Source organism: Argiope bruennichi, chromosome 11 (assembly GCF_947563725.1).
Source record: "Argiope bruennichi chromosome 11, qqArgBrue1.1, whole genome shotgun sequence".
In the NCBI taxonomy this organism is placed as follows: Eukaryota; Metazoa; Arthropoda; class Arachnida; order Araneae; family Araneidae; genus Argiope; species Argiope bruennichi.
In genome coordinates this window covers 90,902,640-90,928,018 of record NC_079161.1, presented here as the reverse complement: position 1 = coordinate 90,928,018, position 25,379 = coordinate 90,902,640, and the positions used below count along the sequence as shown (strand labels likewise).

The following is a 25,379-nucleotide window of genomic DNA, read 5'->3' as shown; positions in this document are numbered from 1 at the left end:
TTAGTAAGAATTTCAATGAAATTATACATTTTCACTTTATATGTAGGTATAATTAAATTGAATTTTATTCAGGATTTAACATTTTAAAATGTCCATGATGAATAGGAGTTATATATGGTAATAAATCCATCCTTTCCTTGCATTTTTCAGATGTAATAGATCTCCTTTTTTTCATATATAAAAGATAATTTTATATTTCTGAAATCACTTAGTCTTCCTCGTTGTGCTGGCAAATCGATAATTTTCAATTCAGCATCTCGTCCTATCGAAGTTTTGTAGAACAATTTGTATGGTGCATCTCTTGTAAATCTGATTCAGCATATGAGCTGTTCATTTTTGAAAGTGGGACAAGTCCATTTTTTAAAAAAAATGGAGATAATGGTAGTATAGATAAAGCTTGTTAAGATCTTTTTTATGCGTAAACAATTTAAAGTAAAAAAAAAATCAGATTCTAGTATTTTGAGGATAGCAGTTTTAGCTCTTAACAGTACTGAAAATATGTTAATTTTGAAAGTGGTGCAAGTCCATCTTAGATTGGAATTATTTTCATTACTGCAAAATTTAATTCCGGTTGCTGTAGGGGGAAGCAAATGTGGCCGTTTGATATCATGTCGGAAATCTAGGATGTTTCTGTCTATCTATCTTTGATAATGAAAATCGGTGGTTGTACAATATTTTATCTATACTTATAATAAAGCTCAATGTGTGTGTGTGTGTGTGTGTGTGTGTGTTGGCGCTCTACAGGCCAGGTCATTTGACATACAGCTATCAAATTTGGTACATGTATACCTTAGAGGTCGGGAATGTGCACCTGGGGTCCCTTTTTTTGAAATTTTAATTAGAATTTTAATTATTAATTAAAAACTAACTTTCCCGCCAAAAGAATCTTCCATTTTCCCCACCGCCAACTTTTCCGCCAAAAAAATCTTCCATTATCCCCAGCGCCAAACGAGAAAGGCTTCCGTTGTTTTTTTCTCCCAACAGTAATGAGGCTAGGGTTAAAACTTTTCGGCGGATTATTTCAATCGGTTCTGCTTATTTTCTTAATGTTTGATGCATTTAAAATTAAACATTGTTAATGAATCAATCTTTCAGATTCATTCTGAAGTACTTTTGAATTAAAATAAAACAGAATAAAGGAAATTAAAAATTTCTAATCCGCATAGCGTTACCCCAACTGGCGTAGAAAAAATCACGTATTTGCGTTACGTAACAGGCGAAGAAAATTCACGCATGCGCATTCTGTTCTGATTGTTGCCATGACAACATGTATATGCTTATAGTTTTAAGTACAACGTTTTTTAAGTAGTTTTTTTAAAACCTGTTTTCAACCGTTTATTTTAAACGATTCGTTTTATTTTCTTAGTGTTTGATGCATTTAAATTTAAACATTGTTAATGAATCGATCTGCTCATAATGAATCTAAGAAAATTTTGTTGACCAACTCTTGAGATATTACATAAATTTAAAAAGATATTCTTTAGTGCCCATAAAGTTTAAACGCTGAGTGACTCTATTTTCAGTAATCAGATTATAAAAAAATGCTTTGTTTCAGTAAAAAATATTATTATATTAATTGAAGATAAATTCTTTCCACTTTAATTTAAAGCATAAATTCTACGGGTGCTAACAGAAAATGAGAGAGATACATATTACGTTATGACTGAAGGCCTTTATAATATTATGAATGAATTATATGATAATCAAAATTTGAAGTTTTAAAATATTTTGATGAAGAAGCTATTAAAGTAGAAATTGCATAAAATATTTAATTATTAAAATTTTAACGAACATTAAGATTGGCGAACCGGCTGGTCGCCAAAGGCGGCTAGTAAATAATAAAAAGTATATCTTAATTTTGTGTTTTGATAATAATATATTTACTTCCAATACTGTTGTTCAGTCCTGTGACAATGAAATAAATTATTTTGATCATAAATTTTTGTTCTCAGGACATTCAATTTACCGAACAATCGTGATTTTGGAATGTTAGAACTGGAAATCCGGAAAACCAGTTTATTGTATATTCCCCAAGATACGAAATTGTCGAAAATATAATAAATGTTTAATACATGAAATGAAACGCGGATATTTATTATCAACCCAACCACTGGAGAAAGCGGTTTTAAAAAGAAATAAAAATTACCGATGGAGAAACCTGAATTGTTTAACTATAATATAGTTATAATATTATTATTATCAAATATAACATTATCGATAATAATATTATTATTATTGAAACACAAAATTAAGATATACTTTTTATTATTTTTGAAACACTGTACAACCACCGATTTTCACTATCAAAGATAGATAGATAGAAACACCCTAGATTTCCGACATGATATCAAACGGCCACATTTGCTTTACCATACAGCAACCGGAGCTAAATTTTGCAGTAATAAAAATAATTCCAATCTAAGATGGACTTGCACTACTTTCAAAATCAACATAATATTTTCAATACTGTTAAGAGCTAAAACTGCCATCTCCAAAATACTAGAATCTGATTTTATTTTATTTTTACTTTAAATTGTTTACGCGTAAAAAAAGATCATAGCAAGTTGTATCGGAACTACCATTATCTCCATTTTTTTTTCAAAAATGGACTTGCCCCACTTTCAAAATAAAAGGCTGATATGTTTATTGAATTCGTATATGTTCATTAACATAAACATATATTCGCATATATTATTGTATATGTTTATGTTTATTGTTCAGACAGTCAAAATTAAAATAACCCCGTTCGAAATTTCTTTGAGATAACGCTGCAAGTCATAAGCAGATCAAATTTTAACAACAAACACTTTCTTTTCAGAGCTGCTGAATTAGCAACTGGATACCGGTCGCTGGTCATCACACGTTCAACTTATCCGTCCAGCGGACGTTATGCTGGTCACTGGTTAGGAGATAACAGGAGTTCCTGGGATGATCTGCGACGATCGATTATTGGTCAGTAGTAATGGTCGCCTATTCTATCTAAGCATTTTGGGAAATTAAATCTTTCAGCACAAGTATGGCTGATGGGCTGCTGAATCCAAATCAGGCAACTACAGCCGAGGAAAAGGATTATCATTTCTCATATAGCATAAAAAAATAAATAAACAAAAAGAAAATTTTAATTTTATTTGTACTGAATATTATAATTCAGAAACTTAACTCCAGCTTATATACCACAGGATCGCCTTTTACCTTCAATTTTTTTGCAATCTTCTGAGACTTGATAAATAGAAGATATGTGCAATTTGCTCGGAACATTTTGGCTCTACTTCTTACGAAACAGTGATAGTATTTGTAATGATGATGGAATTGTTGTTTGTTCTAGAGTTTGTTTCAACGCTGACCACAAGAAATCAATGATCAGGTCATAACACAGGCCATTGTAGATGAGATGTAACATCTTAATATTCTGAAAACCAATTGGATTCTGTTAATTGTGTGAATGGAGAGTTTATCATCATGATCTATAAAATATTTTCTAATATAATAATAATATATGAATAATGTGCTCGAAAAATTTTAAATAGAGGTATTCTTCCGACAAACCAGTGGTAGTATTTTTTATGATGATAGAATTATTACGTGGTCTAGATTCTGTTTCAATATAGGACCACAAGAAATCAATGATCAGGTCATTATGTAGACTAGGAGAATCTTTCTTGGCATTCAGAAAAGTAATCGTGCATTCTGTGACGGATTGTTGTGAGCGAGGATAGAACCTGGGACCTTCTGGTTCGCAATCCTATAACATGACCATAATACAAACGCAAGTGCGCGGGTAGTGGAGCTGTTAACTGGCTTATAAGCTATTCACTACAGACTCTCCCGCCAGTGAGTCGAACGATATGGCTGCAGAGTGGTGATGTATTAGCTGTTGATTCTAATGCGCCTGTACCCATTTGAGCAGCGCCAAGCGTTATGACGAACGTGTGTGGGTGAGTGGTTACTGTTGCTACGTCAAGTGAGTCTGACGACTTTGGTTTACGAAGGTTGAAGGTTCATCGTCCGAGGTCACCAAAGTGACGGATTGTTGTGAGCGAGGATAGAACCTGGCATCTTGTGGTTCGCAGTCCAGTAACATGACCACGATACAAAAGCAATTGCTCGGGTAGCGCAGCTGTTAACTGGCTTATAAACTATTCACCACAATTCTATTAGTTGTGCGAATAAGGAGTTCATCGTCATGTTTAATAGCATATATTTTATGTAACAGTTTAGCATGCTTTCTAGAAAACTACCTGTTTTCTTAAGCTTCGAATTATAGCTTGCAGAGCATCTTAAATTCTTACAACTAAAATAATAAATACTTCAAGCAATTTAGAATTCCATCGGCTTGTTTATTTTTCAACATAACAGTGTATCTTACAAACATTGCCAGATTCCAGAAGGTTTACAATTGATTATCAGCTATTATACAAAAAATAAACGAAATAATATTAACAAAATATGTTTATCAAAGAAAAAATCGTTTGCTTTCATTTTTTAATAATATTTGAACAAAATAAAAATAGTAGCAGTTATAAAATGTCTGAAAAGGAATCGTCTGCTAAATATCTATTAAAAAGTGTAGATTATGATATTTATCGAACATAACAGTATAACTTTTCTTCAAAAGATGAAGCTGATGACTTGAAATTGTCACGCAGCCTTGTCAATGATGTTTTGTTTCAGGATAATAGTGGATCTTACAGAATATCACACTATAGTTGAATTATCATGACAGAATCTCCCCTATTTCAGCCTTCAGAGCAAATATTCAAATCACAGAATGTCGTTTCTGAAACACAAATTTGTTTAGATTTCAAATACGGAGAAAAGTTGAATTTAAATGAAAAATGACTCTTTGCAATGCTCCAAAGACTAGTTTTTATGCTGTTGTTTGCTTCTTATTCACCGTTGTTTTTTCTTAAAAGCAGTTTCAGTATTGTTGTTGTTGTTTCTAATGGCACTTGCCATGGACAAGCTCACTGACGAAGTTAACGATTTTAAGCCAAGGGAGCATCTCTTGTTTTTAGTAGCGCCAACTAGGGCCAAGGGTACGTCTTAGCTACTCACGCGCCACATTCGCTTGCACAACCCCTTTTTACAGGGGAGCACATTCACACATCTCACAAATAGAACAGATGAAGAACAACCATGCCCGAACCGGGACTCGAACCCAGGACGCCCAGATCACGGGGAAGAGGTGCTACCCCTATGCCAGGACACCGGCCAGTTTCAGAATTGTAACTCTCCCCGAACAACCTACTTTCTGTACAGTTCCATAAGTTTTGACGGTAAAAGTATTTGTGAGATTGGATTCAATTATCAATATTGCTTTTGCAACCGCAGAATTCTCATTTTCTCCCTTTGTCCAATATTCTTCTACATTTGCCACTCAAAACGCCTTTCTTTTCAACATGTAAAGTCACCCAGGACACTTGAATAATCCTGCATACACTCAAAATCTTTGATGTTGCGCTTTTTAAGGTGTTAGAGATTTCTCTACAAGTTCTGATTATTTGATTTCTTTTGTATTCCATCAGTCTTGCCATAATTTACTCGCAATTATGAAAAACATTATCTTGCCGACAAATTATGCTTGGAACATGTGAACAAGCGTATATTCTATTACATAATATCGACAACGCCCTCTAAAGCAGGCATGTGAATTACTGCATGTTTTACATGTTCCATATTTTTATTTAAACACACTGTCAAAATAATAAATGTTGTAGAATTCTTTTCAGAAAATCATAACTGAATTGGAAGAATGTTTTTCATGTAGAATGAGTTTCAAAAAATTTAATTTATAAAATTAACAGTGCATACAAATAAACTATATAAATAGGAAAGTGTGTTTAGTTGTATTTTCATATTACTAACATCTTTAGTTTAACTACATGCTACTGATTAGTGACAGTATACATAACTAGATGGCGCTTGCATAGGCATAAGTTTCACTGCGAGTTTGTGTGCTTTCAGTGCTTTAATTTAAAATAAAATCAAAATCATTTAGAAAAATCTAAAATGTAGTCGCAGAGATTTTGGACAACGATGAACTTTTCTCAGAAATTTATTTCCATATTGTGTGTGGATCCGTTGGATAATTTTTATCTCCGATCAAGCTGCGCCCATTCTTATCAAGAAAATGAAACTGATCGTCTCTGCAAGTTATATTTCTTTAGACACTACCAAAACAATTTTATATATTATAAATAACTAAGTCGAAAATAATAAATTGTCAAAGTAAATCAGTTAGAAATAAAAATTTGCGCTTTTCATACACTCAGAAGAATTGGCAATTTGTATTTATTACTTGTAATTCTATTTTTACAGAAGCCAACAATGATGATAATATATTATAAACCTAAATAACATCATATATGACATGCTAAAAACTTTAGTTTATGTATATCCAGTATATAATGTATTAGAATTACTTCATTAAGTGATGCTTTATCGATTATTAACATCATTAGGTTGTAAAAAGGGAATTATAAACAGATTTCTTGTCTAAATGATAATTTCATCAAGGAATAGATAGTATATTTTTAACCAATATTAATTATTTTTTAATAATTTAACATATTAATAACTTATAACTTATTATTATATTAATAACTTATAACATATTAATATATTATATATATTTATATATTTTATAATGTATTAATATAATTTAAAAATTTTTTATATGAACCAATTATTTTTAACCAGTATTTTTTTTATTATGTTACTTTCCAAGATTATTTAGTTTTTCTGATTTATGTCTTTTTTTTCTTTCAGGAATGATGGAATTTAACATCTTTGGCATACCATATGTAAGATTTTATTTTTCTGATTTTCTATTTATTTTAATCAATATTATTTTAGATAAATAAAAAAATATTAACAATTCTTCTAAAAACAATTTTTTACAAATTAAAAATGCAATGGCTTTAAATAATTGAAAAAAGTCGATTGCTTCAGCTTACTTAAGAGGTAATAGCTTTTTTTTAAAAAACGTAATAATTGCTTATGATAACACGATCTTTTTTTTTTTTAATAAATCTTAAGTTTGAGTTTCTCCAATTTTTAACAGTTTGAATATCTGATGAATTGGCTTAATTAATTTAAAGTTGATAAACATATTGTATCGCTGTTTCCATTTCATCAACATTAGTTAAATCTTGGGTTTCTCTAATTTTTAACATATGAAATAGTTGATGCATTGGATTATTTAATTTAGATTATATTTTTTTTCTATTTCACCTGCATTAGTTAAAGCGGTTGGATTATTAAGGAGAAGTGCTTTTAAGAATTGAAATCTCCAAAAACATTCTATGTAAAGATCAGTCTTCTGGAGGTCGACGATGCTACACAGTGCTGTGTAATCTCCATTTTTCGTCTAGTTTCAGAGAAGATCTTTTTTTATCGTGTTTGGAACTAAACAGAACAGATGCTAAGATTCATCCCTCATCTTATTTCTGAGTTATTGGGCTCACATATTCACGGACAAGCAGATAAGCAAACCGATACAACTACAAAGTTTCCAAAGTTAATATAACCAGAACCTAAAAATTCCTCGAAACTGAGCAGAATCAGTAGATTACATTGCCGATTATAATATTGGTTGATTATAATTAAAGTAACCCTATTCCGACCCTTTTAGAATCCATTGTACCACTAGAATTTTGATGAAACTTCGTATATAATTTATATGGGCCATGTGGAAAAGATTTCTGCAATAAAGAAGTAATTCAAATTTTCATCACTAGATGGCACTTTTAAAAATTCTCATACAAATGAGTGATAGATTTTTTGTTCTTCTTTAGGCACTACTATTTCCTCTTTGCGATGAAAATTTGAATTATTTTTACTGTAGAATTCTTTTTTCCATGGTGTATACTAAATTTCATCAAAATCCAATAGGCAGAACATGTTCCAGAGGGTTATGGACACTTTAATTATAACCACCGTGTACTTTTTCTGTTGTACTATTAATTCTTAATCATCAGCGGGACTGAATAACGTGACAATTGTGGATTATGAGCAGGCATAAAAGGATATGAATCATTATGATTTTTTTTATTGAGAAGAACCTGCATGAACAATTATGGTTTAATACACTGTAGATGACAAAGAAATTTTTTTGCTGACTTCACTTTTTACAAACCAAAAGAAAAAAAACTGGTAATTTTTTTTGTTAAAATTCAGTTTCATTATCCATGTCATGTTTTGTTAACAAGATTTTGACCAAAAAAAATCGTGGATGATTGAGTGTTTGTTGTATTTCGTACTCCAGAATTATAATAATAAAAATCGAAATATGGTCTGAAATTACTTGGCAGAACTGAACTAGAAATTTCTAGTATGGATCAGCCAAACTTGGCAATTAACTTGTATTAAATAATCTGTACACTGCCTGATTCCTTTACTTTAACAAGACAGTTTTCTAAAATTAAAGTATGGCACACACAAAAAAGTTATTTTTATAGCAGAGCCTATGATCGCAAAGGCGAACCGCTCTCTGTCAGTAAAGTACATTAAAGAAATGTATCCACTGAATGGAATATAAACAAAGTATTAAAGGGGTATGAATTTGAAATAACATAGTAGGCTACAATCAGCCACAATAACTCACAGCTCAAAGGTATCTTTTCAGTTCTCCACAGATTAATTCTTTTCATGGTTCTACAGTTTCGTATTTCAGATAGAGAGAAGTCGCGAATTACCTGGAAACTTTTCGTCTTCGCGTTTTCGAGCAGAGTAGATTGTTATAGAAATAATATGAAAAACATGCATAATTATAGATTACTTCTCTGATTTTATACCTTAACTTTAAATTCAAATGTTTGTTATTGTAACTGGGTGTATTCCTTAAAAGTATCTATCAAATGTCTGCAACTTGTAAATTTACGATATAGTTAATACGATTGTTGATACGCAGCAATCGCCTTGCGTATCAAGGCTGTCGTCAAAATTTTGGTAAGCTTCAAAGCCTGGCGAGTAGTTGTCCTGTGACTGATTGAATTTAGATCATTTGTTGGGTGCCAGTGCAATGAACTTCTATTCAGAATGAGAGACTGTGGAACCTGAACTGGGAACCGTGACAAAGATTAGCGAACAAGCACTTTAGGTTTGGCCATCAGACCGGGTTAAGAAAGAGGAACATGATGTTGAAAAAAGAAGGCAATAGTGATAAGAATAATGGAATGCAGGTCGATAATGGCATTCTTTATGGAAGAAAGTAGAGAGGGGAATGATTGAAGAAAGGACCATCTCGTCTGGTTAAGTGCAAGAAACTTGAAAAACATTGAGATGTTGGTCAGCCAATGGGGTTCCTGGTGGTGAGGTGAAGATAAATATACAACATCGGGAAATTTAAAATAACCAATATTATGCCGAACTCTTGAAACCCTTACACTTGGGGTTACTACATTCTATACACTATACAAAAACACCTATTTACACATATTACCCTTTCATAAGTGTTAAAATAAAGTGGCAAAACATTCCATTTATAAACAAATACATTTTAATGTCTTATAAATATTTTATTCATGCAATTCCATTGTCTTTATATTAAGTAGTATTGTAGCAGTTGCATTACTCTTATCTTCTCTTTTGGATACTAGATGGCAATGCCTGTTTAGGTCATCCCATAGTGCATTGCGATTGTAATTAGAATGAGATGTGATGCTGAACTGTGAAGCCTCCCACGTGAATGTCTTGTCTTTGTGTTTGCTCAGTGTGTAAATGTGATTATTAAAAGAAATGTTCCTAAAAACATTCGTCCTGTTGCTTCCTGCACGGATCATAATAATCTACATATCACCACATTGGCGCACAACGTGGGACACAAGGAATCAATTAGGAGCGCCATCTCCGATCGACTATGACTTGGAGCATTGCGATAATAGTCTACTCAGAAGTGGGAAATGGTCTTGAAAGAGGTTGGTGGCAGGGAGCAGCGTCTTAAATAGTCCTGGCTTGGAGCGTCCAGACTCATTCTACTTTAAACAGATCAACAGCTAAACAATTAAAACAACATTCTCAACCCTTTCTAACCCTTTAATCCCATAATTCAAATTCCTATCAAATATTAATAAAACCACAATCCATGTTCCATCTCGCCCCTCCTATTGGCAGACACAAATAGATTCTCACCCCATCCCCCTCACAACCACTCTACCGGCAATCTGTGTTTTCGCTCACTAGCTTCCCAGGATGCACCTCTGACATAGCCAAACCCTCCAGCCGATCCAAGACGACCTCGCCGACAGATGCAAGCCTCCCATTGGACGAGAGACGCCCAACGTGGGGCCCGACGGAAAAGAATTTGTGAGGAAACAAAAGTGACGTCATCCCGACCATCACAAGAAAAGTTTCTCACCACCACATTGGCGCCCAACGTAAAAGAATTTCTGATGAAACGAAAGTAACGTCGTCCCAACGATTACAAGAAAATTTTCCCGCCACCACATTTTCGCCCAACGAAAAAGAATTTCTGATGGAAATTATGAAACGAAAGTGAAGTCGTCCCGACGATCACAAGAAAATTTTCTCGCCACCACATTGGCGCCCAACGTAAAAGAATTTCTGATGAAATGAAAATGAAGTCGTCCCAACGATCACAAGAAAATTTTCCCGCCACCACAGTATGCATTTTCCCACCGCCATGCACTTTAGTTGCTACTTATCTTTTTACTTAATTTGCTAAGGGGCAACACCCTGCAGTGGTCGTCTTTTGCGTTAGTGACTCAACGTTTTGTTGTAAAAAAAAAAAAAAAAAATCTGCATGTCTCACCCGCTCCTAAATATATCATATCTCTCTATAAAGGAGTGAGAATAAAATACTTATTTAAAAATTATATTTGAAACTGTATAAACATTTCATATATCAATATTGACACTACACTTTTCATTTTGTATTCAGATAGGGGCTGATGTGTGCGGTTTTAATGGTGAAACTACACCTGAATTGTGTATACGTTGGATGCAGTTGGGAGCATTCTACCCGTTCTTCAGAAATCACAACGGAATGAATGAAAAAGTAATAACCCATACATTTTATTATTACAATAATTATAAATACACAGTATCTGAAAAATAGCCATTGATTTGAAATATCCAACATTTTAAACACTATTATAGAGAATAAACAATAACTGGCATTTAAAAAAAAAAAAAAAAAACCCCGGAAAGTTTTTTTTTTTTTTCAGTTTTAGTTAAATTTCGCATTGTTGCAAATACTCTACGCATGCTTTCGTTTGTGTTGTAATTGTTTCCAGTATGTGAAGACAGAATTTCGTAGAATTTTTACTCATTCAGGAAGTTAGTGGTAAATCAAGAGTTTGCAAATCTAGACACTTTTCATGACAATATTCTACTTTCATATTTTTAGAATTAACAGATGACTGGTTGAGTTTTGATTTTATGTATTCTGAAAATGAATTTGAGATAAATTGTATTGAAGATTCTACAACATTTATAGTAAAAAAAATGAAAATTTGAAATGAGAGAATGATTTTAAAAAAGATTAACCAATTAGTTTCTAATAAAATTTTATTTTAAAAAATAGCATTATTAAATTTATTTCATACTAGCCGCCTTTGGCGATCAGCCGGTTCGCCAATCTTAATGTTCGTTAAAATTTCAATAATTAAATATTTTATGCAATTCCTATTTTAATAGCTTCTTCATTAAAATATTTTCAAACTTCACATTTTGATAGTCATAAAATTCACTCATAATATTATAAACGCCTTCAGTCAAACGTAATACGTATCTCAGTAATTTTCTGTTAGCTCCCGTAGAATTTATACTTTAAATTAAAGTGGAAAGGATGAATCTGCAATTAATATAATAATATTTTTTACTAAAACAAAGTATTTTTTTGTAATATGATTAATGAAAACAGTCACTGAGCGTTTAAACTTTATGGGCACTAAAGAATATCTTTCTTAATTTATGTAACATTTCAAAAATTTGTCAACAAAATTTTCTCAGATTCATCATGACCAGATCGATTCATTAACAATGTTTCATTTTAAATGCATCAAACACTAAGAAAATAAAACGAAACGTTAAAAATAATCCGTTGAAAACAGGTTAAAAAAACTATTTAAAAAATGATGTACTTAAAACTATAAACATATGCAAAAAATATACAACTAACATAAATACAATTTAATTACAAAAGCATGCAACTCACCTAAAAATAATTTAAATCATCCGTTGATAATGGTTGTCATGGCAACAATCAGAACACATTGCGCATGCGTGAATTTTCAACGCCAGTTACGGTAACGCAAATGCGTGAGTTTTTCTATGCCAGTTGGGGTAACACTATGCAGATTAGACATTTTTAATTTCCTTTATTCTGTTCTATTTTAATTCAAAAGTACTTCAGAATGAATCTGAAAGATCAATTAATTAACAATGTTTAATTTTAAATGCATCAAACATTAAGAAAATAAACAGAATCGTTTGAAATAATCAGTCGAAAAATCTTAAGCCTAGCCTCATTACTGATGGGGAAAAAAACTGAAGCCTTACTTATTTGGAGGTGGGGAAAATGAAAAGATTTTTTTGGCGGCAAAGTTGGTTTTTAATTAATAATTAAAATTCTAATAAAAAAATTTAAAAAAAGGGACTCCAGGTGCACAATCCCGACCTCCAAGGTATACATGTACCAAATTTGGTAGTTGTAGGTCAAACTGTTTGGCCTGTAGAGCGCTAACACACACACATTGAGCTTTATATAAGTATAGATTAAAATATATAAATGATGATATTCGAAGATATTAAACATGGCGCTTTTATCATAGGCTCAAGATCCCGTTGCACTTGGTGCTGATGTGGTAGCAGCATCCAAAAGGGCTGTTGAACGACGATACATCTTGAATCCATATTTGTATACCTTGTTCTTTCACGCACATGTTGATGGTTCTACTGTTGTAAGACCACTTTTCCATCAGTAAGTCAGTTATTCAATAGATTTCTGAAAATATTTTAATTTTTGTAAATGGAACGCTCTTGAAACCGAATAGTTGGAAACAACTAAACTCGTTCACAGAAAAATCATTGCATGTATGTTAAAAACATTCTTTGTCCCTAAACAATAATTTATTTTTGTTAATATCGATATAATTCTAAACATGCAATTGATATTTGAATTCCTTTTCAATTTATTTTAGCGCAGAGAGTAGAGTGTTTAAACCATGCAACCTTTTAACTTTTATATCAAAGTGTTAAAAATAGCCTCTACGAATAAAAAAAATTATAAGCATACATTAGATATTTAGAGAGCGGCAGCACCCCTAGTGGCGAAATATAGAACTTGACTTTCAAAACTATTAGAGGTAGGGGAAAATTAGGTTAAAAAATACCGTTCAGCCAATTGTTCAACACATCTTAATAGGAAGTTATCTACCATGGGCTGAAGAAAAATTATGACGATAAGGGTGGGTAATGGCGTAACGAGGAATAAAAGGCGCCTAGGGATATGACATTTTCGCCCCCAACCATTTATCATCTGTGACATAGGAACCTGAAATAATCCAGTAGAATATTCTATTTTTTGAAAAAATTTTATATTTAGTTTAAATATTAACATTTATGCACAGGCCTTTACTCTTCAAGACATTTTTTATGTTTGGGGCGCAGAAAGTCAGTGAGCCTCAATTGTCAAACCCTTCCTAACTATGTTTGTTATACCATAGTAAGCCAATGTGTTGAATGTATGTCAAAATAACTTGAATTATCTGAAAAAGGCGTCATTTCATTGAATTTTCGTTTTTGAAATAAATTTGCAGTTTGATTGTAGCACCATGATCGGTGACGCTAAAAACTATTCACTTTTTCGTTTATTTCCCCTCCCCCCCCAATTTATTATTCTGCGAATTTCAAATTTGGTGCAATTTCTTTAATCGATCGAGCAATCTTTAATTAATGCAAACGACTTTAACTAGTGCCAGATTAATTACAAACGCTATGTCTTATTTTGAAGTAAAATTTCGATTTCACTGCAGGTCGTATTAAACATGAAATACAATTATAAACAATTTTATGACATGCATTTTTCCGGAAATAGATCCCCCCCTCCCATTTCCTCAAATTCAAGAATTGTTACCTTTCACAAATTCTGAAATTAAAGTTACACTTGAATTCTTATTTCGAAATTTAAGCAAATGATGAAATAAATGATTTTTCTCAAAAATTTACAACTTTGATTTCACTGTCTAGTTGAGAGATGGGCCATGGAATTCTTGTATTTGAAATTCTTAACTTGCGGTTATAATAGACGTTATGGGTATTCTCATGGCATTAAGATTATTCAGCAAATTTACTGCCTCTGAGACTGACAGCATATTTTACAAATTACTTGTTATTGCTATTCAAAATATATTCATGTAATTTGTTCTGCTGCATGAATATATTTAAAAACAAAACACTCTTACATCTCTGTAATCCGGTAAATAGCAGATCAACAGACTACCAGATCAGTCGAAGTTCGTTTAAAAAATAAAATTAGCGAAGCCTATGTTAATTGTTTAAAATATACAAAAAATAATCTTAAAGATATCCGCATATAATGATATATTCGACTGAAACCGTTAGAGGGACAGGATTAAGGAAGTAGCAAATTATAAAAACATCACAGTATGCTCAAAAGATTATCTTATTTATGATATGATTTTTTTTCTATTGGCATAACGAGTCCTTTATGTTTCATTTATAAAATTATCTTCATATTATATAGATTTCCGGAAGATCAAAACACATGGAATAATGGAGAACAGTTCATGTGGGGGAAATGTCTTCTTATTTCGCCAGTCTTAACGCCAGTGAGTCTCAAAATTGATTCTAATTTTTAATTATTGTCAATCGAATGAAATTTTCAGTGATGATATTTAACACTAAAATATACTTTTTTTTTTGTTTGTTTCCTTTAACAGGGGGCTAAATCAGTAAAGATGTATTTACCAGATACAGAATGGTGGCATTTCAAAGGAACTGAGGTGAAGTAATTGATCGGAAACGCATGTTGAGATTTAGATGCATTTTCGAATTTGTTAATATAATAGAAAAAAAAATTGTTAATATAACAATTTTTTAATATAATAGTATAGTTTTTAATATAATTTTTAAAAAGATTGTTCAAAGAAGATCTAATTAAAAAAAATTCAAATTTGTTAATATATAAACAAAAGATTTTCTGAGAAAAAAAAAAAAGAGAAAACGATGTTTACTCGTTTCAAAAATACACTAAGAGAAAATTAATAAAATATTTCATTTGTATCAATTTCTTGAAGTTGTCCAGTCTCAAGGATAATATTAATTTTTAAGCATTTATTTATAAACAAATAATTATTTTGAATTATAGTTTATTTATATAAAAATAAATAATTATTTCGGATTTATTAATACTGTCACGAAGATGCAAAGAACTAAGCCGTTAGTTTAAAGAAATAATTAGATTTATTAGAACGAAGCAACTCACAACAGCATGAAACAGAGAACTTGCCCATCTGTTGGGATTCTATTTTTATACACATACAGAATGTTCGAGAACAATCCAATGTGAATATTTTAGACAGATATAGAATCTTCCATTTCTTAATTCATAACAATTTATATAAAAGAATCCAAGCCTTTGGATAAAGCATAGTGGCTGGTATTCGAACCAGGGACCACCAATCTTGAACGAATTGGGCGGGTTGAGATTCGAACTCGCAACGTTAGGGTTCATAGCCGAGTAACATGACCACTAGACAAAAGAGTACTCTCTTCTCCGGAAGTTGTTATCTGGCTTATAATGTTACCACCACAATAGTCCCCCACCAGTGAGTCGGTAGAGTTTATCGCGAGCGACGAACGTGATTATCGCGCCAAGCGTTATGGCGAGCGACGAACGTTGTTATCGCGCCAAGTGTTATGGCTGGCGACGGCGAGTGTGTGTGAGTGGTTGCTGCCGGTAGATGCAGCCACGACAGCAGAATGAAGGATGCGGTTGTTCAGAACCAGGGTCACCAATGTGCGGGTTGAGATTCGAACTCGCAACGTTAGGGTTCATAGCCGAGTAACATAACCACTAGACAAAAGAGTACTCTCTTCTCCGGAAGTTGTTATCTGGCTTATAATGTTACCACCACAGAATTAATCTGTTGATTGAGCCAAGGCGATTGTTAGATATTCTGTTTTATGCGGCAATACAATTAGCTACTTAAGTAGGCAAAACCTCTCTGAAAACTTTTTTTCTTTAATATTTGTAGTAAAAGAAAAGTTATTTCTGTTTATTATTATTTTTGTAGCGTAGATAAACCGTATGTTAACTAAAGTCAAAGATAACACTCACTAACTCAACTCGAGATTTTATTCAAGGAACTAAATCTTGCATCTGTTTTTATCCACAAGATGAAATGACTCAAATCTTTCAGATTTAAAAAGATACAGAAATTAAAAGGACATTCTAGAACAAACGAGAAATAACAGAAAGTAATTCAATGACAAAACAATACCTGCACAACTTGCCTACAGTCAGATACGAACTTGCGGACTGTCGCTTTCAAATCATAGCATTCTACCACTGAGTTTGCGCTAAGTTCGACCAAATTTCGTTACATTATTATTAGTTTATCTTTATTAATTATCAGACGCATGCGAACCACAAAAACACCATTTAATAAAAATGAAATTCTTATAAGATAGTTGAAAAATAATGGAACTCTGAGATTAATAATAATTTCAAGCGTATAATTTGCTTTTTTGGCTAGAATTACGACTGAAGAATTTACAACGAAATTACTTTCAACTCTTTCAAATCATATAAAAAAATGACGCTGTAACCTGTTTATGGGTTAAATTTAAAATTCTAAAGTTGATTTATTCTTATGTTTACAATTAATAACAATTTATTTTTAAAATATATATGAAGGAAGGGCTTTCAAAAATAACTATCATGTAAACAAGTGCCATCTTTTTTTATTTTTTTAATAAAGTTTGTTTTCAATGTGAGATGTAGCAACAGGAAATAAGATACAAAAATAAAGATGGTGTTTTGCTGTTAACAACTTGTGTTTTTATTTAAAATTAGTTATAAGTAAATACCTAGAAGAGTACCTACTAAATATCTTTTCGAAGCTAAACAATATGGGTAAAATTATTAGAAGCACAAAGCAATAATCTGCTTTTTTTTTTTTTTTTTCTGCTTTTCAGAGTCATTTAGAAAAAGTTCGTAAAGATTATCTTGATGAACATGAAATTATGGAAGACATACCTCTTCATGTTAGAGGCGGATGTATCATTCCTACAGAAGATTACAAAATGGGAAATAAGTATAAAAAAATCTTTTCTTCATTACAAAAAGTTTTTTTTTTTTTTTAAATAGAACATGAGGGCGCAAAGGCACATTACCAAAACACTTACTCGTAGACAAGGACATATGGTGTGGTGTGGCGGGGAGAGGGGGTGCCAGCTCAGGTGTCGTCCTCGTCATCTGACCACGGTTCAAAATTACGAGGTCCATCCCAAAATAGCCCTAGTGTTGCTTTACAACGGGACGTTAATATAACTAAACTAAACTAAATTGCCTTCGAACAAGCTGACCTCTTTAATCCACATCTGATAGAAAATTATTAACCTTGAAAGTGATTATTATAATGGATTCAATCCATTTCTGATCTATGGAATATAAGAAGAAAAAGTGGAGCCTTGAACAATCCGGTTGCATTCGCCCGGATTAAATAAACCTTGCACTAAAAAAATCAAAACACAGTGCCATCTAGTTTATCCATCTGATTTTGCTGCAATGGTTTGGGCTTGTTTTTGAATTTCTTGCTTCCTCGAACGCCGATGAATTCACATATCAAAACCACTGCTTAAATAGATCGGAAAAAATAATCAAAATGAGTAAATTAAAAAATAAACTATCTCCTAAATTAGTTAAACATATACGCTAAAGCGATGAAATTTGCAATAAATAACGTTATTGAGTCTGCCTCCCTTTTAAAATGTTTTTATGAATGGTTTTATGCACATTTATTTCATTGTATTTTAAATTTACCCCGTTTGGTTTATTAATATTTTTTGCTTAATATTAGTGAAATTGATTACTTCTGTGAGATCGATTCTCATTATGGTGCTAATCGCTCCATTATTTTAAATCCTTGGATTTCATTTTTTTCCCCGGAAATTTATAGGGAATTTTCATTTCATTTTTGTTTTTAATTTAACGTAATTTTATTTTGTACTATTTATTCTACATTTAAAAAAAGATTTGTACTGTTAATTCTTGTTTTTTTATTTTGTGCTTCGTTTCATTTTGTTCTTTTTCAAGCATTAAATTTACGGGCAGGTGTATCAGTATGGCTTTTGAATAAATCTAAAACATTTATACTCTGAATTTAAATAATCCTGCGTGTTATTTCTTCAATGAACAAAATCAGATTTTAATTTTCTTGATACTATTTGAGGTTTGAAGGGATTAAAAAAAAGAAACATGCTAATAGCATCTTTTCTTTCAGATATCAAACGAAAAACATAACTTTGTATGTTTTCCCTTACAAAGACGAATCTTCAGGTGATCTGTATGTGGATTCATTGAATAGTCGTAGTAAGTAAATGATCAATCAATTTTTACACCTTTTTTCAACTATGGAAGTTATAGAACTAATTAATATAAAATGAGTTAATTTTATCATTCCTACTTTGGGAATTTTAACAAATTGCGAGAGGAGGAGTTAAATTAAAATCAACAGTAAAAAAAAAGTTTTCTGGAATAATTTCATTTGCAAAAATAGCTCCACATGTAAGAGATATCAATAAAACGAAATGAATTCAAAACTAACTACGCCTTAAAAAAAAAAAAAGCTAACCAAAAGCTATCCCAGTTCAATGAAAAAACGCAGCTGTCATATTATCTAAATCAACCATGTCATAATCTGGACACTAAATTTGAATTCTTACAAAGTGAATTGCATTGTTATCGTGACTAATCCTACTTTGCCTGTCGTAATCAACTGAAATTCATGAGATGACCCCAGATGAGAGGATATGACTTTACCCGATGATTGAGGATCGATGGATCACCGGAATACTAATAGAAGTGGAGCCAATGTCATTCCTACAGTTTAAGAATGTAGATTGACCTTCCAAACGATTTTCAGGAAGAACTCTACCACATTACTGCATCGCTTAGAAGGAGGCTCCAGCAGCCAGTTGGATTGCTGGTCTACATTGAGCAATTCATTACTAAGATTGGGGTTAGTCCACGCGCCTCTGAAACATACTTGTTAACAGCAGAATTTGAGGACTGAACACATAAGCTTCTGCATCGAGTGGATATTCTAATGTCACGTGATATTTGAATTCAATAAAATATTAGGTTATTTTAATATATGAAAAGTATTAAATGAACTCGAATTTGATGAATATTACCTGAAAAATTTATTCATTTACCGGAGCTTATATTAGAATTTCAAACGAGCAATGTTAGTTCAAAAAGATTTATGCGAGTTTCATAACCATTGTAATACATTAACGTTTAACTTTGTATTAGTCAATTTGAATCTTGAAACAATCATATACACATTGTGAAAAAAAAAATCGAAAATTATTCTTAATGAACATTTATTATTCCTGTATAGTTGAATATTCTTGGTGAGAATAAAATATTTTCATGTTTTCTGAATTTAATTAGAAATTTATCGATAAATTTGAACTGAGAGGTTGTTTCCATTTATACTAATGAATTATAAAATACATTAAATAGGTAAAAAATAAATAAAAAATTGAGAAGTCTTTTAAATTATTGTATAAAAATACACCCCTTTAAAACAGAAACATTAGTGGGATAGTTGAAGACATAACGATCAGTTTCCTCATAATTTTTAGAATTTTTTAGATAAATCAGGTGATTTATTAATTTCAATAATCTCTGCTATCAGTGAAAAATTATTGAATAGAGCAAAAGTTCGCAGCTGTTTCCTACTCAAATTTAATTGTTCTTACTCATAAATTTGTAGGTGTGTTAAAAATGTCTAAAAATTGAATTTGTTTTTTCTTTCTTTAGAACCAATAGAGAACGAAAATTATGAAAAATTCAACTTTGTTTATTCAAACGTAAGTAAAATTTCTCTTGTTAGAAATAAGAGCGTTGCCACTTATTTTACTTTCCACTGACTTTTTGCTTTCGGAATCAATTGGGAGATCCCCCATCTCAAACTCGTCCTGAGTAATCTGAGTATTTTTTTATCTCCAATTAACTGTGTAACATGACACCTTTTACACTCCCAGGCTGTTAAATTGCTTTTATTTTCCCTTATAAAATTCTTAATTGTTGTTACTTTATGAAAAATTTGTTTGCTTTCAATTGGTGGAATGCAATTAGGGAAATAATTCCACTGTTTGGCTTACAGACACATTACAATATCTTTCTTAACTTAGTACTATTACTTACTTAATCTTGCTTATTTCAAATACAAACAGTCAATATGACCATTCCTACCATAGCAGTAAATAATATTAGGTGTGGTAAACACATTAATTCAACATTAGAGTTTTGCCATGCTCAGGAAAGGACAGCTGAAGAAACGGCTACCTCACTCCCAAACTTTCGAAGATAATCTGACTTCTGAAAAAGAAGTTGAATAGCTAGCTCTGAGTGATGCCAAACAATAAACTCACTTTTCTTTCACTTTCGAAGCGCCCTCTTTCCTCATTTGATTCCACTGTAGTAAGCTTTCAAAAACGCCATATAAAAAATAGCAAAAAAAAAAAAAAGTTATAGGCTAAAATTCACTTTATTATCCCACTCTGGCACACGTTCCACCTTTCACTAAAGAACAAAAAAGTTATTATGTCGACAAGTGTGGTGATGTTCATGTAGAGTGTTGTATAAAGCATTTCATCGCTATTAGAAAAATAAACTCTTTATTTCACTAACGACCATCGGAACATCACTACTTAGTGCACGCATACATAGAACGGGGATTTCTCCGGGCGAAGTATAAACATAGATTGTATTAGGGAAAGCAAATAGGTAGCGCTTTAGAATGACATGAATGAAAGATGGCGCTACGGTCACTACACAAGTTTTAAGACCTATCCGCACTTACGCTGCTGAAATTTGGGGACTAACTGCTAAAACCAATCGACACAAAATCCCAGTTTTACAAAATAAAATATTCCTTGCTTTATGTTGAATGGTATTCTACATAAAGATCTTAAAATTCCAAAACTTGATAATTTAATCAGAGAACCTTCAAGGAAAAAAAAAAATGTTAACTCAAAATTTTTGAAACCTCGAAATCAACCGAACCATACCACTGTAATAGAAAATGTCTTTCCTTACTGTACAATAAATGGATTTTGCCACTTGAATCTCCATGATTTCTTCCGAAATTTAAATTGCACGTAAAGAACTACTTCAATTTATAGCTAAAGCTCAAATAAAGTCTTTTTTTTTTACTCAACTGACGCACCACAGGTACATTACATCTATTTTTCCTCTGCTATTAACTATCTCAAACTGAATAGAAGTCCCTATAGTCTGTATATTTTCTGTAAACAGTTCAAGATTACATTTTCTTCCTCGTCATTGGTTGTCTGGTACCAGTAAAGCAATAGAAAATGTGACCTTAAACCGCCTGCAGAAAATACACAGACTATAAGCTCTTCACATATCTAATTTAAAAATTAGAATTTAAAACAATAATTTGGAATCAGTTTCTTCAAATGCTATTGTTATATTTGTTAAAAAGTCGATACTGTTATTTAATGTATATCGTTTCAGTCCATAGACGAAATACCAGTAGTTGCTGATATGACTATATCCAGCTATAAATATCTTCATATTACAAAGTGTGCATTGTCAACTTTTTTCTAATTCGAAATCATTCAAAAACACTATTCCAGAATAAGTAAATAAAAGAAATGAATTTATTTAATAACTTTTTTTTTCGTTCCACCTCTTTTTTTATGATTTATTTATTTTTCCTTCTTCTTTTAACCTACGCACAAGAATCATCAGTTCCGGTTTTCTCCGCATGGAGAATCTGCACTTTCTTTCGCTTTCGCAGCGCCCTCTATGTAAACTCGATTCCACTGTACTAAGCTTTCAAAAATCAATAAGCGAAAGGTAAAAAAAAAAAAAAAAAAAAAAAAACATCAGTAGCTTGTAAATTAGGACGAATATTTTGGAATAAGAAAGATATTAATTTTGAATTGAGAAGCATATTTTCAAATACATTATAGCTGTTACTACATAAATAATATATTACTCTACAATTTTAAGTCTTCATTTTTGAGTTTATTCTTTAAATTTTCCCCGTTGTTCACAAAAACGTTTTGTTCGTTCCCACCAAATCAACGGCAATGGTTAATCTTATCTGAGTTGAATTGAAATTAATGTGACTAAAGATTTATTCAGGTATATACAGTGAACAGTTCAGTGAATTCAAAATGAAGTATATTTTAATAAATTCACAATAGTCACTGCAGAATGAACAGAAAAGTCGTGACACATTTAATATATATAGATAGAGAATTCAGAATAAATTAACTAATTTCAAAACTTTGCATTTTTGAAAATCAAAGACACTGAATGAAAAGCAGTTTTTGAATATAAAGAATTGTTTTTTACAAATGTTTAATATGACATTCAATAATTACATGCATAATGTTAAGTCAGTATAGAATGAATATTCTATGCCGACTTGCTGAAGTTCTTATTGATTTCGGCAACATAAATACATTTCACATATTTCAGAATGGGGAAATGGTTAGGTACCATGTCATTAAAATAACTTTACATTACTGTAATCGCAAATAAGAAGCACTTTTTTTTACTATGCACCATTTACACTATAATAAGAGTTGCATATTAACACATGATCGCCATTGAGTGGTCATAATGAAATATTAAAACACTTTTCATTTTCATATTATTTATCATTTCGCATAATTAATTCTGAAAATATGGAATATTCAAACTGTACCACTCAAGTAATAACTAATGAATGTAAGCTAGTATAAATAAATTTAATTATTGTTAGTATTTTTTTTATTTGACTTTTTCGAAATTATTTTCAAAATGACGACGAAAAAATACAGGTTAATTTTATGATAAATATAATTTTACCATGATGTATAGTTTACCATGTAATAGTACATTGATGAACGCATTCTTTTCCATTTTCAGTGTACTATTCTGATACTGCCGAAAGCGAAACCACAAAAGGAAATAACATTTGGATGGACTTTAACCAAAATTCATGTCTTTAAAGTAAAAGCAGCTCAAAAAGTTTTCGTTGGTAATATTTCCTCCAAAGGAAATGAGACATCCTATGCATTCAATACCACCTCAAATGTAAGTAACACATTCTGTTTCTACCATAGAGCTGATATAAAAATATTATATGATATATAAATACATATCTCAGCTCTATGGTTTCATCACTATCTCAGCTTTATAGTTTCTACAAATAACAGAAGGCTTGTAAATTACCATGTATATGTTTAGATGAGTTGGTACTTTCCAGCGCAGACAACTAGACATACAGTTACCACATTTGACAACTTCATGAAAAGGACAATTTGCGTTTGATTATAACAAATAGTAAACATAAAAGGACAATTACAACTGATAATAATGAAAGAGTAGTATTAAATCATATTCATAAAATTATTTAATTTTATTCCTTTCAATCTTATTTCCTTCCTTTCAAAGTATTTCCTTTTATTTATAGATTTTTTTTTTTCATTTAAAAAAAGATGTTTTATCTAAAATTCAACGTAGTGAAATTGAAACAAGAAATGAAGTTTCAACGGAATTTCAACCACTTATTAAAATGAATACTAATTTGAAATCAATTTAAAAGTTGAATTGTTAGCATTATTGTTATGAACTTAGCAACAGAGATTGAAATAATAAAAATATATCTGAATGTACCTAAGAGCATATTTTCAAAGGAATATTTTTCCGATCTCATACTAAACCTTATCACTTCTTAAACACTATTTTTTAATAATAGGAGATTTTTTAAAATTTATTTGATCAATTAAGTTGAGAGAATGGATATTTTATGATAATCTTATCTGCCCTTTAAAACTGATAATAACCAAGAAGTGAAATTAATTCAATTATACAGAAAACTATAATTTATTGTATTTTTTTTTATCTGTAGAAATTTTGAAGAAAAATGTCTTGACAACATATATATTTACCCACCGCAAACTGATGCCCGAATTGGAAATTTCATTTCAGTTTTACCATTCGAAATCAAAAGAACAAAATGAAAATTTCATAAATAAAATCTTTACAGACAAACCTGAAATGTCAATTTTTCTACAATATAGAAATCCAAACTATAAAATTGATGTTCTTGAAATTTTCCACACAAATACCATAATGCATTGATGCAAATAAAAGAAAAACAAAAGAATAGTTTTACTCTACAGAAATTAAACAAAAGATAATCGTCTTATTAACCACGTTCTTCATTTTGTATCTGGTTAACACTAACACAACTGATACTATATCAAAAGCTTCCCATATATTCCATAGAATTATACATGCACGAGAGCATATTGGATTGTGATTTATTATAACGATTTCAATGAAGGGAGAATTTACATTTGAACAGCGCCATCTGTCGCTGATAGGAATACAATATACAAGAAGTCAGTATCTCTGTGCAGATTGATACCAGTAGTAACTTTTTCCAAGTATATAATGCTCCAATTATCTTTAATCACAGCAGTTTTTCGAAAATATTTTTTTCTATAAAATTATTATTTTAAGGTTTAGAGAATAACGTTATGGAAATACTAATTTCTTAAAATAATTTTTTTCAGGTCCTGAGTATAAATGTTGACAGAAAGTTTCGTGAAATCGAAATAATCTCTTGGGAAGACGGAAATAAATTATGCCAGATGCTGTTCTAAAGAATTAACATCGTAACGAAGATTTTCGAAAGAGTAAGAGTATCTGAAGATGCAATCGGGACTGAAATATGCACGAAAACAGAAGTCATTTTGATCAAAATCAAACTTTTTATTGTATATAATGTCTGTATGTCTCATATTTATTAAATGTGTCACTTATAAATTATTTGAAAAATTTCCCCCAATAAAATATTTTTCATTTGAAATGAGAATAAATAAACACGTTTTTGTGTGTTATAAAAAATTATTTATGAAATGAATTCAAATAACTTGATGTCAATCAGTCCAAAAATGCAAATTCATTACAAGCTCTGAACGGCTCAAGCGCCACACTTCAAGATAAAGACCATAAAGCATATTTAAAGGATTAAAAAAAATGCAGGTTGAAGTGCAAAGCAGTCAAAAAAATATTTATTTGAAGGCGATATAATGAATATTTATCAATAAAGTAATACGCTTTGTTTCAA

The 25,379-nt window shown here is 31.1% G+C and overlaps 1 protein-coding gene across 2 annotated transcripts in view; it reads left to right on the top strand.

The window, feature by feature from the left end:
* The window catches only part of LOC129957073 (maltase-glucoamylase-like), a 77,434-nt gene extending 52,305 nt beyond the window's left edge, over positions 1 to 25,129 (top strand). For both annotated transcript variants that reach the window (XM_056069210.1, XM_056069209.1), the window contains 11 exons: positions 2,819 to 2,952; positions 6,769 to 6,803; positions 10,901 to 11,017; positions 12,795 to 12,943; positions 14,729 to 14,813; positions 14,925 to 14,987; positions 17,185 to 17,303; positions 18,492 to 18,580; positions 20,039 to 20,088; positions 23,168 to 23,335; positions 24,823 to 25,129. In XM_056069210.1, the coding sequence (XP_055925185.1) occupies positions 2,819 to 2,952; positions 6,769 to 6,803; positions 10,901 to 11,017; positions 12,795 to 12,943; positions 14,729 to 14,813; positions 14,925 to 14,987; positions 17,185 to 17,303; positions 18,492 to 18,580; positions 20,039 to 20,088; positions 23,168 to 23,335; positions 24,823 to 24,912 (1,099 nt within the window). In that variant the 3' untranslated portion in view covers positions 24,913 to 25,129. The remainder of the gene's footprint in view (positions 1 to 2,818; positions 2,953 to 6,768; positions 6,804 to 10,900; positions 11,018 to 12,794; positions 12,944 to 14,728; positions 14,814 to 14,924; positions 14,988 to 17,184; positions 17,304 to 18,491; positions 18,581 to 20,038; positions 20,089 to 23,167; positions 23,336 to 24,822) is intronic.
* The last annotated feature ends 250 nt before the right edge of the window (positions 25,130 to 25,379 follow it).